At 47.1% G+C, this 14,940-nt stretch overlaps 1 protein-coding gene across 1 annotated transcript in view; it reads left to right on the top strand.

Annotated features, from left to right (window-relative positions):
* LOC146866242 (atrial natriuretic peptide receptor 2-like) overlaps positions 1–14,226 on the top strand; it is a 398,280-nt gene extending 384,054 nt beyond the window's left edge. The window contains exon 13 of the mRNA XM_085640809.1: positions 14,098–14,226. Coding sequence (XP_085496935.1) covers positions 14,098–14,226 — 129 coding nt within the window. The remainder of the gene's footprint in view (positions 1–14,097) is intronic.
* Positions 14,227–14,940: the final 714 nt, after the last annotated feature.

Raw genomic sequence — 14,940 nt, 5'->3', positions numbered from 1 at the left:
GCTCGCAGGGTAAATGTGCTCTGCAGCTCTCCTCACAACTCACACTACCCATTATGTATTACCAGAGATTTTGTTTAAGGGAGACCCTATTGTAATCTTTTGCCTCTCATTTTTGGTCGCACCGCTGCTATTGGTGTTCGCAAAAACCCAAAAGACTAGCTAAGCATCCTATGCAATCATAATAATAAAAAAGGCGGGGCTCATTATCACACTATCTCCAGCCACTTCCGGGGTTTCTGATGAGGCGATTCAGCTGCTGCCAGCAGCGCGTGCTCCCATGGGCGCCCCTAGCGCTCTCAGCACAATGGGTCTGCAATCCGGACTTCCTGCTGCGTTCACAATATTTGAGGAATGCTGATCGTCATTGAGTTAACAGATATTTCTAGCACCTTCTCAAGGCAGCTGCAAATGTTTCTGTGCAAACATTTTGAATGAAGAAAAGAATTGCAGTGTCCGTACGATCTACCTTGATTGGAGTAATCAAATTACAGCACCTTTTTACTATTTCTGAATAAGTGTATGTCTCGTGTATGTCTGTCTGTATAAGGCCTCCGCTGGAAGATTATGCCATGCACTTATCACCATTTCCGTCAAAGAAAAGGTTAGCCCTCAGTCCGAATTGCCTACTGCAGGCAAAACTGCAGGTAATATTGAAGGTAATACTGCAAGCGATAAATACCTACGGCTACCGCAGGGTGTAGTGTTTACTTGGTAGGTGATAAATCCCCAGTCCAAGCTCTGCATCTCAGAATTACAGAGAACTCAGGGGCATATTCACAAGGAGCTGTCGCCGAACCAACGGCACTTTATCGCAGCCAAAGTCGTGATAAAAATACCTCCCCATTCACAAGCAGGTGCAAACTGCCCACAGCACCAGTTTACCCGCGATAGCAGCCGCTAAAAACATCGCCACAGAGGACCGCGCAACAATCGCTAATGAGATGCAGAGTGGGCGTTCCCGTGCCAAAATCAGCGACAACATCACACCACAACATTCTCAACGACCAGCCACATCAGCGATAAAAACACGAAACAGGCGAAAAGGTGCGTTAGCGCCAGGAAATCTACACCTGCTCTGACCTGGTGTAAAGTTGGACGGCAGCCTGCACCACAAAAGGGAGACCAGCCCAGGGCCACACCGGAAGGGCAACAGAAGCCTTGGAGCCACCCATCATGCGGCCCGGACACCCAAGAGGGCCACAACACCCTCCGACACCCCACTTTCAGGCCCGCAATACCCCCCCCCCCGGGACCACCCCTAACCCCGAACTAAGAAACTACACACCAACTCCACGAATCCCAATACAAACATTTTGCCTGATGTCGCACAAGCAGGAAAATCAACAGATATGCGTGGCCTGGAAATGGAGACTCAGTCTAACAGCAATGCAATCACCAACACAAAACACCATACAAACAAAAGCCGAGACAACCCTTAGGATGAGTCCTAGCGGCTCTTCAGTGGACAATCCGTAGCACACAGCCTGGAAGAACAAATCCAAGAGAAGAAGGTGTGCCATGCACCCAACAAAGGAAAGAGAGGGAGAGAGCGAGGGAGAGAGATGGAGTGAGATTGCACAAGCAGCGCAAGGCCTCTCGGGCACCTGTCTCCACATGCCAACATGTGTGTGTGTGTATCGCCATCAATACACCATGAGCCCAAGGCCGTGTACCAATCTCAGCGCCAAAGCCACATCACATTCCGAAAACGCAAGTAGTAGTCAGACAAACATCAGGGATGAAAGCTCCATTGTTCCAATGCAGAAGGCGGGAGGACACCTGCACCTCTGACCGTGGGTCAGAACGCGCCTGGAACACCCTGAGAGAGATGCCATGGCAGACGGGGATGACTCCCACACCACGCATTCCGCAAATGAACTATCCGACTCATCCACACCCCACACACAGATGCTCCTGCCTGTGGTACCCCCACATGGCATGCCCTTGACACTCACTGAAACAGCAACCCACTCTCCCCAACATTTCCCACACATTCGAATCATTGCTCAGAGCTGTGGCATATCCTCCACACAACTGCCGCAGTTCAGAAGAGTGCCGGTTCAACGAGACGCACCAACGCAATGGCAGGCCATACCAGGCACATGCACAACCACCGTCTCGTGGAACAGTACCGTGCACGTATGCTGCATTTACTGGGCACAGTGCCACTGGCAGTGCTGCGGATCAGTTACCAGCTCAACTTCCGCATTGCCTATGTCACCTGCGTCCAGCCTTGGTTCCACTGCGGAACATGCACATTCGAGTGTCTCATGGATGTCTGCCTATCCAACACAACTGTTGATGAATTGGACTATGACTTGTGTCTGCGCCCCCTGTTGGATCACGAACAGGAGTGTAATCGAGACAGCCGTCCATGGGATGTCCTGACATACTGCGTATGTATTGGTAGTTGTGCATGGGAGATTGCACAATTCCTCATGTGCTGTGACCACATCGAGGTGCTCCCCTATTGGGCTGTGCTGCGGATTGGTTAAACGGCGTGGGCTGAGCACACCTGCTTGGACCACTTAATGGATTGGCTCACCCTGGGGTTCCTTGAACACGACAACCACGTACTATTGGAACACATTGCACATGAAGCTGCACGGGCATTCATGGACGAGTGACTACGTTCCTGCAGCCACATCCGATTGTCACCCACAGCACATGTCCCAACAACTTGTTGCATCGTGGGGATTGCTCACACATCCCACCACAACAGAAGACACGTCTGCCTTCGTACGGGCTGTGGATGCATGTTTGTGGAACAACACGTGTGTACACACACCTGTGCAAGGTGATGCAGGTCCATGCTCAGTGCAAAACAGCGTCGCTTGGCAACGTTGCCAATTCAGTCACACTGCTGGGGGAGAGTACACACATGGCAATGTAGCACGACATGTGAACCTGTCGGACCCTCACACCTGATCACTGTCAGCAGAGCAGACAATTGGCGCACTCCGGAGGCAGAGCGCTATGCAGATCCCATGGGCAGTGAGTCGCTGCCCCTCACACGGGGCAATGGGCAAACACCAAACAACACATGACTCATCCAGCAAGGCAAGGAGGGCTGAGAGCATTGCCATCCGTGATGAATGTTGCCCATTTTAGCCCCAACATTTTCTGAACCTCTACATGTACCCATGCTGCGTGTAAGTGTCTTAAGCATGTCCCTGCCTGTTGTGGCGGTTGCCTCATCCGTACTGACACGCACATGCCAATAAAGTCTATGCAACTCCACTGGTGTCTAACTGTGAGGTGTGTTGTTTGGATTGTCCACTCGTGTACCACAATGAGCATCGTCCCTACACAGGGAAGAACTGACTGACGAATGTGCAATGGGGCTGTGTCCCTTTGGCAAGCTCCACCTCTGTGAACCAGACAGTGTTTTTGGATAGGTGCTGGACACCATGTGCACTTACATGACTTCAACACTGTGAGTATGGTGTTCAAACTCTGACCATGTGGAGCAATCTCATATATCACAACAGAATGTGTCCACACAAATGTGTGTGAGTAGGTATGCAACGTGAACTTCTGGTTTCACATGTACTGTAGGACACCACTCCTGGCCTGCTTTCATTTGGGTCAGTCCTACACACAGACCTATTCAATACATGGACGTGTGTCTACGTTTGGGGATGTGATATTGTTGTTGTTGTGCAATGAGGACACAGCTAGTACTCACCTTCACAGTCATCCATTTGGCCTTGTGTTTCAGGGATACACATGCGCATAGATGTCAGTTACCTGGGTGTACCTTCATGTGCAATTATTGTGCCTACATCCAGCCATACCCCCATATGTGATTGAACATAGTCATGACACATCTGTGTGATTTAGAATGTTTTATTCACATTCAGGTGATTGACAGAGCAGGGGCTGTACATGGCTATCCAAGCCCACATCACATGAAAGCCCAGTGGTGTGCTAACCAGAGTCCTTTGGGGATTGCACAGTGATTGGGAAGAGGGAGAGTGCAGTCCACAGCAGGATAGCTGTGTAATTGGCCAGCGTTAAAGAAATGGCAGTCCATGTCGGGGTCTGGGTGAAAGTTGCAGAGGGTTCTGGGGGTCACTATGAGGTGTTTCCCAGGCCAAGATGCATAGGTCATAACCAGGCAAGGATAGGCCATACAGCGGTAATGGCTGCGTCTGCCTCCTTCCTCACACAGTGGTTCACATCCCCTTCTTAGTCCCCTTATATGGGTTCTGTGTCCGGTGTGTCCGGTGTGTGTGGCGGGGTGATGGCTGCATCACTGTGTGCCACTGACACATCAGACTGCGAAGATGATGGGGCAGCATCACTGTGTGCCACGGACACATCATGGGTCAGAGCGGTGTGTGTCGATGTTCCCGCTGCAGTCATCTGGGAATGGCTCAGTGGCAGCAATGGCAAGATGAAGTACTGCAGGACATTGAAGTCCCCAGCTACTACTCGCTGGTGTCCATCCGTGTCAGACATCCTTCCAGCCTGCATCTGCTCCATGGTCTCCATTGACTCCCGCATCTGTCCCAACTCTGTGCTGTCATGGCTGGTGCCTATCTGCCCACACAGTTCTTGTGTAAGATTCATGGCACCAGCGAGGTCAGCCAAGCTCTTTGGCGGAGCATGGTGCAGACAGGGGGTGTTCGTAAGGAACTGTACATGGTCCCTGATAGGACTCAGATGCCCATGTATGGCATCGAGTTTGGCTGCCATGAGCTTGAAACCTACCCGCAGCTGTTCAGCCAACTCCACCTGGGAAGACCACTCACGTTGTATGTGCTCCATGTATTGGTGGGGGGCCTGGCAGACAGCCGTGGTGGTGTGTGTTTCCTGCTGTGTGGTCTGTGCAGGTGGTGGGGTCACCTCGAGGCAGCTGGCCTGCCCTGCTCCTGGGGATGGGGTGTAGAGGCTGTCCATTATCCTTTGGAGGGTGTCTTGACATATGTGCAGACTGTCCTCTTCATCATCAATATGGGAAGTGTGGTGTGCTCTGCAGGAGGTGTTATTTGTCCTTCTGCAATGTAAAAGGGAGATGCAGGTTAACAGAGTTACACATGTATGTTGTAGATTTGCAGATGTTTACATTCAGACTGCATGCCAATGTACATTGTGACTGTTTTGGGGGAGCTGGCTATTTGATGGCAGTGAGTGTGTTTTCTGAATACATGACAGATGTGTGGTGGTACCCGTTCATTATCATCACACTGTGTCAGGCAATGCCAGATGTGAGTGGACAGTTACTACGCATGAGCGGAACCTGTTGTGAGCCCTGTCCTGTGGTGTTGCACTTTGTGCCACATTGCTGTCATTGCTGATGTTCTGTGCTCGCTATGTGTGTGTGCATCATTGTGGGGGATTGGCCCCTGCAGCTCTGATTTTGTGTAGCCGTCTCCATTTGAGGCGGGGTGCCTTTGAATTGTGTGCTTTTCTGGGCCTGATTTGCTTTTGACTTGGGTCATATGTGCTCTCGGACAGATTTTGTTGCCTGGTGCATTGTTCGTCTGCTGTGTGTATTGTACGGCATGGGTTGTGGGTGCACGTGGACATGTCAGAGTGTGACCTGCTCCTTTACGGATGTGATCCACACTGGGCTACCTCCATGTAGATTCGTGGGTCATGTCATTTTTTTCAGCTGCTGCCATGCTATCGGATATGCACTGTTACTTGCATAGTCAGTGTGGGTCACAGAGCAGCTGCCTTGCTGGATTCAGCACATGTGCATGGCTCGGTTGTGATATTGGTGATGAGGGGCCCCTATGTGCACATTGTGGATGAGGGCCTACTTGGCATTTCTTTGTGTGCTGCAGTGTGCCAAGGCAATCAGGGACATGTTCCACGGTCATTGTGGGTGTGCAGTGTGCTACTCATATTGTGCATGTGTGCCATTGTGTCCATCTCCCCCTGTCCCCCCGTTCCTGGTCATTACTCACCCTGTTGCTGTTGGGTCAGGGCGTATCGTGCTGTGTCCAGGCCCCCAAATCCTGCCACCGTCTCCTCACTGATGACTGTGGCCACCATTTGCTCCAGCTCATCCAGCTCCTCCTGTGTCGCAGGAGGCCCACCTCCAGTTGCCTTTGCTGCCTCTCTGTTGGCAGCAAGCTTATGTTTGGTCTGCCTTTTCAGATCATGCCAGCACCTCTTGACCTCCTCGACACTCCAACTGCATTGACGTTGGTAACAATGGCCTGCCATATTTCGGTTTGGGTTGCCAGTGCCACAGTGGAGGTGCTGAACAGTTGTTGTTGGTGTTCGGTCACCTCCACGACGAGGATCCGGTCTTCCTGCGGACTGAACCTCGTCTTCCTCTTCCTCTTGTCCTTGCCCTTCCACGGATGCGGGGTGCTAGCTGGTCCTCCATGGGGCTTGTGGTGTTCAGCTTGTCCTCTGCACTCGGTCTGGGTGCATCCATGTTGCTACGCAGTTTGAATTGTTTTTTGGCTTTTTTTTTCTTGCTTTTGTGGTGCTTTTTCCCGCTAGACGCATGGGATTTGCAGGCCTGTGGCTGGTCTTCGCTGATTTGTGTACCACGATTGGCCTCATCGCATGATTTTTTGCGTTTTGCATTTTTGCAGAATGGCGTTGATTTTGACGCTGACATTTGGCACGTTATCTGGTGTCTATCGCATGCTACCGCCTTGTTGTGAATTCCATGTTGACATGGGGTTATTTTCCCGCGATGGGCTGCGATATTGGAAGTTGTGTTACGCAAATCTTGCGGTAGTTATCACACGTTCTTGTGAATATACCCCTCAGTATTGCCGCGCGTTTTGTGTTTTTTTCATCGCATAAATTCCGCAACTCATTATCTGATTGGATTTGCGTGGGAAACAAAGTGAAAAATGTGTACACGCCTTGTAATTCCATGACGGGCTCAAACTGCCTTTTCCTCCCTCTCCTACCTATCTCGTGTCCTAATTTCTAATCCTGGGAGTTGTTTTTAGCTCAAATATGCGTGTTTTTTTCAAAGGTTTTTGTATTTTGGAACTTTGACATCTCTTTGGTGCCCACTCTTTTCCTCCTTTTCACTTATAGTATTAAGGTTTAAATGTTTGGTGTCTTTCCTCGTAGTACTTGTTTTTGGAAGCATTCTATGTTTTTTTTATCCCGTCTCTGTGCTGTTGTTGTCCCACTATAGATCCGTGCCTTATTGCACCAAGGGGGCCAGCTTCGAGTGTCAGCTCCCCCTTTCCAAGTGCAAATTGTGAAGGTACTCACGTTAAGAAACTGGCCCAAGTGTGAATTTTACAGCACACTTTCTAAAGGTGTTGGTTAAAAAGCCGTAAATGTTAAAGACCGGTATGAAGTGGAACTCAAAGTAATAATATACTCTAGTGTCTGGTACAGTATTCAGAACATTATCCTGTAGCAGAAGGGAATGCATCTGCGAGGCTCAAACAAGTGTGGCCTTCGGAACTCTCAATGCAAAGCTGACAAATGTTTGTGTCACATGAGAAACTGCGCACAACTGAAATATTGTGAGTGAGTGGAACAAAATCCATATTTTAAATTCTATGCAATAAGAAATTATACATGTTTTAAATATTTAGAGGTCATATAGAGTTTGGCAGAGGGGGGGGCACTGCTATAAATTAGTGGTGCTACCACCCCACCAAACTTGAGGTTTCCTCACTCCATTTAGAAGTGAGCGAATCAAGAGGTTTCTGATGGCGGGGCTGTCTGGAAACTGCTGAGTTGACAGCCTATACACCACAGTACCATCAGGTCGTAGTAATGGTTGCTCACTCTATTTAGGACGGGAAACCTTCATCTTTCTAACCCCTGGCATCCAAAGCTTGGAACAACCTTCCCCTGCACCTCAGGGCTGCCTCATCGCTCCAGCAATTCAGGAAAAGACTCTAGACCTGGCTGTACGACTATACAGATCACCACACAGCAGATAGCAACTCTAGCGCCTTGAGACTCTCACAAGTGGTTTGCTGTGCTTTATGAATGATTGATTGATTGATTTCCTTGCCCACAACTATCATGCAAGGCAAAGAGATCCAGGCAAGAAAATCTATCAATGGCCCGATGCGGAGAGAGAAAACGTCCTGTGCATAAGGGCAATTGATTTTTTATCATCAAAAATAAACTCCAGCTTTGGAAGTTTATTTCCAGAAAACAAAAACACTTTGTCGAGCAGGTGCATCATATGTGCACCCACTGGGCAAAATTTAAATGCTTTCAGTGGAGCTGCAGCAATGATGGCTCTGTTGAAGACACAAAGATCACAGCCTCGCTGCGGGACATCTCTAAATTTGGGGGTGGTTCTCCACCAGGAGAACAGAGGCAGTCTCCGCTGAGGCCCTATAAGTGCAGGGTGTGTGTCTGTGCCCAGTCAGTCCAGGGTTTATGCCTGGGCCCTGTGAGTGCAGGGTTTGTGGCTGGGCCCTATGAGCGCAGGACATGTGGCTGGGCCCTGTCAGTCGAGAGTTAATGCCTGGGCCCTATGAATGCAGGGTGTGTGACTTGGTCTGGCAGTCCAGGGTTTATACTTGGGCCCTATGAGTGCAGGACTTGTGGCTGGGCCCTGTCAGTCGAGAGTTAATGCCTGGGCCCTATGAATGCAGGGTGTGTGACTTGGTCTGGCAGTCCAGGGTTTATACTTGTGCCCTATGAGTGCAGGACTTATGGCTGGGCCCTTCAAGCGAAGGGTGTGTGACTCGGTCATGGGAGAGTTGACTACTGTTTGGACTCTTGGAGAGCCTGGTGTGTACCTAGGATCTGTAAAAGCAGAGTAAGTGCCTTGGCTTTATGAGTACAGGCTCTGTGACTGGCCCTTCGAGTGCTGAATATGTGTCTCAATTTATTCTGCGCAACGTGGCCAAGTACAGTATTTTGAATTCAGGAATAATAGAAACCATTTTATACTACTGTGGGATTTGTTGGCAATTTCATATGTTTACATATCTTTATTATGCTCATAAGATGAAAGACAGAACTTGCTACTAAATAATAGTTTGTGATGTTTCTTCAAATCAGGTGGGTACTGTATCGGATTAGTCGTGAATGTATGAGAACATCATGCATGAATGAACACTGCACAAGTGGCCTGTGCTAGAAACCAGTCCTAGCAGCTAATGTACTGTATTGGGCCTCTTTCAAACTTCTCACATACTGGCAGAGGAAGAACACGGGTTGCCAAAAATCAATCAATTTAACCAAGCCAGAGAATCAAGATTTTAAAGCAGGACAACCTGCTACACAGAATCTGAGGAAATGCCCCTACACCGGGGGCCGTTCCCAACATTTTATCACCAACATATTTCGGTACAAAGCCTAATGAACCCACATATGGGCAGTGGTGTAACATTAGCCCTTGCAGCCCCATGGTGCGGGGCACCCCCAAGCTCTATAGGGCCACCTTGTGAACTGTGCACAGGGGCTGTCCCCTGCCCAGGGAGCTCCTGACTGGGTCTAGGTGGGGGGGGGGGGGTGGCTTCATATACTTGGCAGGGGGAGGAGCTCAAGTTTCGTTACGCCACTGTGCATGTGTGGGAGTCTTCCTAGTGAATGGCCCACATTGTTAGGAGTTTAATTAAGGTTTAGCCCTCTGCTTATAATGAGCTTTTTTTCAGTGGTTCTCCAATGTTTACAAATGCAGGACTAAAGGTAGAAGGACACTGTGAAGCCTTTTCTGCGGGTCCTCTGACCGTAGGTCGTTACTGGATTGCAACACTGGCAGATACTGCTGTTTGCCTTCGGTGTCCAATGGGGTTGTATAATATTAGTTTTCCATTTTTACTGATTTTTACGGATAAATACAGACAGAAAACAACGTGCTTCTGTTTGTATTTATTTTCAAATGCAGAAAAATACAGAAAATGGTGGTTCTTATGAATGACTCTCTATGCTGTTCTTCATGAATTCCAGGCCAACCACTGAACATATGGACATCATGGGGAGGTAAAAAATGGGATTAGAGGTCCCTAAATACAGGTGTAGCTTAACATATATTAGTATATAATTTATTTATTATTTATTTATTTATTTAATAGTTTTATAGAGCGCGAACCAGACCCGTGAGGGTATCAGAGCGCTTTACAGGATTGAGGGTTGTATACAAAAGAATTGGGAGGGGAGGGAAACAATTGGGTAAAATAGGTAGATACATTGTACATGAACAGGCAAGCTGTCTAAAGTCCCAGATACAATTGAGATAAAAAAATAAATAAATAACAGGTAGATACATTATAAAAGAAGGCACGCAGTCTCAATTCCTTGGGTGGGATGCCCAGGAGTGCAGGGTAGGTATCATCCGTAAAAGCCATGGATAGTGCCGAAGTGGTGGGTGGAACATGTTGTTGAGGTGATTGTAATGTGATCGTTATGCGAGGAATTTGCCCGTTAGGAAAGTTTTGGTCTCCTTTTTAAAGCGTGCCAAAGATGAAAGTCTTCTGATGGAGGGTGGGAGAGAGTTCCAGATTCTTGAAGCGGCCCCAGAGAAGGCCCGATTGTAGGTTTTTTTCTTCCGAAAGCATGCTGGTTGGAGCAGAAGGTCTCTGGCAGATCAGGAGTTTCCGGCTCCTCCGGATATGACAAGTTTCTGGGCGAAAAATGCAGAGGAATTGGAGTAAAGAGCTTTGTGAGTAATGCAGGTCAGTTTAAGTTGGATTCTGGCCTCAAGGGGAAGCCAGTTCAGAGCTTTGAGGTGGGGAGAGATGTGGTTGAATTTCTTTGAGCCAGTTAGGAGTCTGGCAGCGGCATTGAGGCAGGCTTTTAATTTAATGGGGCCAGAGAGTTCTTGCGTAGCCCTGCGAGAGTAAAGCATCCATATTCTAGTCTGGAAATGACTAGTGCCTGGATTGCTGTTTTTACGTCAGAGGCGTCGAGGAAGGGTTTCAGGCTTCTTAGGTAACTCAGGTGGAATCTGGCAGTTTTGGCTATCGAGTTGATATGGCCTCGCATGTTCAAGCTGCCGTCAAGGGTTATTCCAAGGGATTTTGCAGAGTCAACAATGGTAGGAGGACAGTTTAGCACTGTAATAGCCTTGATCCATTCCTGGATTGGTTTTGGGTGGGGAGATTAGAAGAAATTTAGTTTTATTTGCGTTAAGTTTAAGCTGGTTGGCAGTGAGACAGTGAACAGTCCGCTTCAAGGCCTCCTTCATGGAGAGAATGTCCTCAGGGGAAGAGATTTTGATGTAGATCTGTGTGTCGTCGGCGTACATGTGGTATGAGATACTGGCGGTGCGTAGCACCTCTGTGAGCTATTACCATTGATTAAGGACTCTCTGCGAGTGATTTTGGAAGAAGGACCTAAACCATTCAAGGACGGTGCCATCCAAACCCATCCTGAGTTTGAGGCGTTCAAGGGGTATTTCGTGGTTAACCGTATTGAATGCCGAAGATAGGTCTAGGAGGATTAGGAGACAGGTTTTGCCTTGGTCGTGGGCTTGGAGGGCGTCATCCACGATGTGGAGGAGGGTGATTTCAGTGCTGTGTCCAGGTCTGAAACCGGATTGGAAGTCATCTAGAAGGTAGAAGTTGGTGATGTGTAGGCTCAGCTGCTGTTACACACATTTCTCCAGAACTTTGGCTAGGAGTGGGATGTTTGATATGGGTCTGTAGTTGTCGGCGGAAGCAGGATCCAGCGTAGGCTTTTTAAAGATGGGGATGATTTGGCCAGCCTTAAGAGAATCAGGTATCGAACCCTGTAGGAGGGAAGCGTTGATTATTGCAGTCCAGGAAGGGATGATAGCCTGAGAGGCGGCATCTAGGCAGTTAGAGGGGAGAGGATCATTGAAGTGATTGTTTGGGTTTAAGGAGGCTAGAATTCTCGGGATAGAGTGTTCGTCATAAACTTTAAAGTTGGACCACTGCGCTTGGTTTTTGGGTGAGGTTTGGAAGGACAGCGCGGAGAGAAGAGGTAGAGCCGACAGATTTTGGTGGTGAGTTGCGGACTTAGTCCGTTTCCTAGGGCAGAGATTTTGTCGCAGAGAAAGGATGAAAATTCCTCGCATGATATTAGGGTTTTAGGCATTTCTTTGGAGGTTTTTGCTAGTTTGTTGGATTGGTGTTTGACCAAATCAAATAGCTTGCGAGGTCTATTCTTGGCGTTCTCAAGTTCTGTTCTGAAGAATTCTTTTTTAGAGTTGAGGATTTTCCTATCGTAGGCATTTCTGGCCTGGCGGAGAAGTTTTAGATGGGCTGCTGATGGGTGCTGTTTCCAGTTTTGTTCAGTCTGTTGAAGGGATCTCCTCTCCTTGTTGAGGGATCCATTGAACCAGGGATTCCTGTCTTTGATCTGGGTTCTTTTTAGTTTTAGTGGAGCAAGGTCATCAAGAATGTCGGATATAGTTGAGGAATAATGATCCAAGAGGTTGTTGACCGAAGTGCACATAGGGGGGTGGGAGATTGGTCTTACAGCGGGCAGCCAGTTTCCTGTGATCAAGATTCTTGGTGCCTCTAACCCATCGTTTGGGAATCACGGGTTGTGGTGTCCATGTCTTGTGGGTGCTAGTCAGGAGGAAGGTGATAGCGTGGTGGTCAGACCAATCACATGGGTCAACAGAGATAGGTTTGACCGCTGATTCCTTAGCGAAGTTCCAGTCTAGGGTGGCGCCTTTCGCATGAGTAATAATTCTAATAGTTACGTATAGATGTAGTGTTTTGTTATTTTTGGCTTCTAAATTTGCTAAAACCTGACAGGCATCAAAGTATGAGTGCAAGATTATCAGTTAAACAAAGATGAAAATATACCATTTTAATACTCCATTTGTTCTTGAATACACAAAATAAATATGGATAAAAACCAATAAGATGGGTAAAAATAAATATGGATAAATATAGATGGAAATGTTAAAAAAATAAATACCATAAAACTGGGAGCCCTAGTTATATTCTATTTAATTCCAATTAGATAACCAAATTATCCCCTTTATACTCGTTCCTGTCTAATGGTGCCAGCAGTTATAGCGCACCATAGTTTAAAATTTGCATCGTCCACTGTCTTGCATCTTATGGCCCAGGATAACTGTCTTATATCAACTTGTTGTCTGATGGTTCTGGTTAGTCCATGTCCAGCAATGCTCGGTCTATAAATTTGTCAAATTCATGAATCTGTTTCACCTAGTTTAGACCATGCATTTAGTTACATAACCCATGTCTATTGTAGAGCGTTCTTAAGTTAGCTTCTTAGGCCTCTCATCTTTAACTGTCTCACCCCCCCCCAATTTTTTCATCCCACTTAAAGCACTAACTAAGTGTCCAGCAGCTGGGGTCACTTCTACAAGTGTGTACTTTCCCACAGTTTAGGGCCATACATTAAGAAATTGCTTGTCCATTGCCTCATCACTAATTTGACAGCACACATTGCAAATAACCAATTTCCCTTTATTGGTCTCTGGGTACAGCCAGCCTTCAAATAGCAGCATGTACCCCTGCTGTGTGATGTGGCTTCAAATGTTTCCAGGTCGGATATTCGTGACTGTAATTACAGATTAATTGGTCTAATTAGACAAAGATCTGTAGTAGCAACCTTTACTACAGCTCTCTCTGTTCTGTGCTGCTTACCGGGAATTATACATTCTAATTACATGTTTTCTCGTGGATTTAATGAAGTTATTCTCACACCCTACACCACACTTCCTTCGTTTGTAAATCACACTTTTTATTTCCATCCACCCAGTAGTACTTACCCTATCTCAAATCTGTGCATTATTTGCTGAGGGACCTACCTTACTGACCAGTTCCTCTGCAATTTTGCTTATAAATTTATCGAAGAACAGTTAAGAAGAACCGATCTCTCACATTGTCACCTACTTTTTCACAGAATAGACCCTATTTATCATTACCTTATGCTACCCGTCACTCAGTCTCTTCTGACCCATTTCCAATTCCCAAAGAGATGTATTGTGTCTACGAGCCTTGTAAAAGCACTGACAATGAAGAATTGAGTGAATTCTGAGGCAGTCACACCCATCACTCTAGTCTGGTCGATTCCTGAGTGTCTCTTTCTGTATTTTTTCCATAAAGATCACTACTTTCCACATTCGCTGACATTACTACTAGTAGGCACTGTATTTTATTGTAGTGTATGTAATGTGATATTCTGAATAGTCAGAGACATGCAGATTGAATGGTGACTTTGTCATTTTTCTATCCACAGGGAAAAGGCGATATGGTGACATATTGGCTGGAAGGAAAGCAATTCATGTCAGCTCATAAAGGGATGGCGGACACCACAGCCGCCATTCAAGGTTCACAGTGGGATACACATAATTTGATGTCAGCCTAATCCAGCACACCTTTGTCAAGTCTAGCATATCGTAGTATAAAGATGGTCATTCCATTATACGTGACTATCCAAGTGTCTGCTTTAGATAGTGTCGGTGATACAAGGCAAAATAAAAGCCAGACATTGCTTGATGGTGACACTCCAGGAATGAAAAGAAACACCACAGTTGGTCCAATGCTCGACTGCAATTTAATTCAGTTCAATTTTATTATTACATGACTTTATGTTATGAGCTGAAATTTACATGTCAGAAAGACTTCTCGGAGACTACAAATCAGAATTTGTTTTGACTTTGCTTGTGGACTCATTCTTGGCGAACTACACCTGCACATACTTCATCTGGAAGGCTTCATCATCTACTTCCAGAGGACCACGCAACATGGGCTGCACAAGAACCTCCCAGGCTGCCAATGACATGCCGAATGTTCTTCAAAGCAATCCTAATGCACCCTCCACCAGAGAGGGACAAGATCCTCACAACAAAAGCTGTACTGCTGCTGCCAACCAAGATAGAGCCTGTGCTCCAAGACCCAGCAAAGTAATAGCATTGCTAGTTTTCACAAATGTCTTTTAGGACGCTCTTGTTTCTCAGAGAAAACTTAAAAAATATGGAACTCCTTATCACTTTATTATTATTATTATTTTTTTGTTTCTCTATTAATGGAGGGTTTCAGTGCCCCTACTCCATTTTTAACATCTCCTGGTGAACCGGTG

The sequence above is a fragment of the Triturus cristatus genome, chromosome 2_1, assembly GCF_964204655.1.
Source record: "Triturus cristatus chromosome 2_1, aTriCri1.1, whole genome shotgun sequence".
Taxonomy (NCBI): Eukaryota; Metazoa; Chordata; class Amphibia; order Caudata; family Salamandridae; genus Triturus; species Triturus cristatus.
The sequence above is the reverse complement of the archived record's forward strand: the minus strand, read 5'-3'. Positions and strand labels throughout refer to the sequence as shown.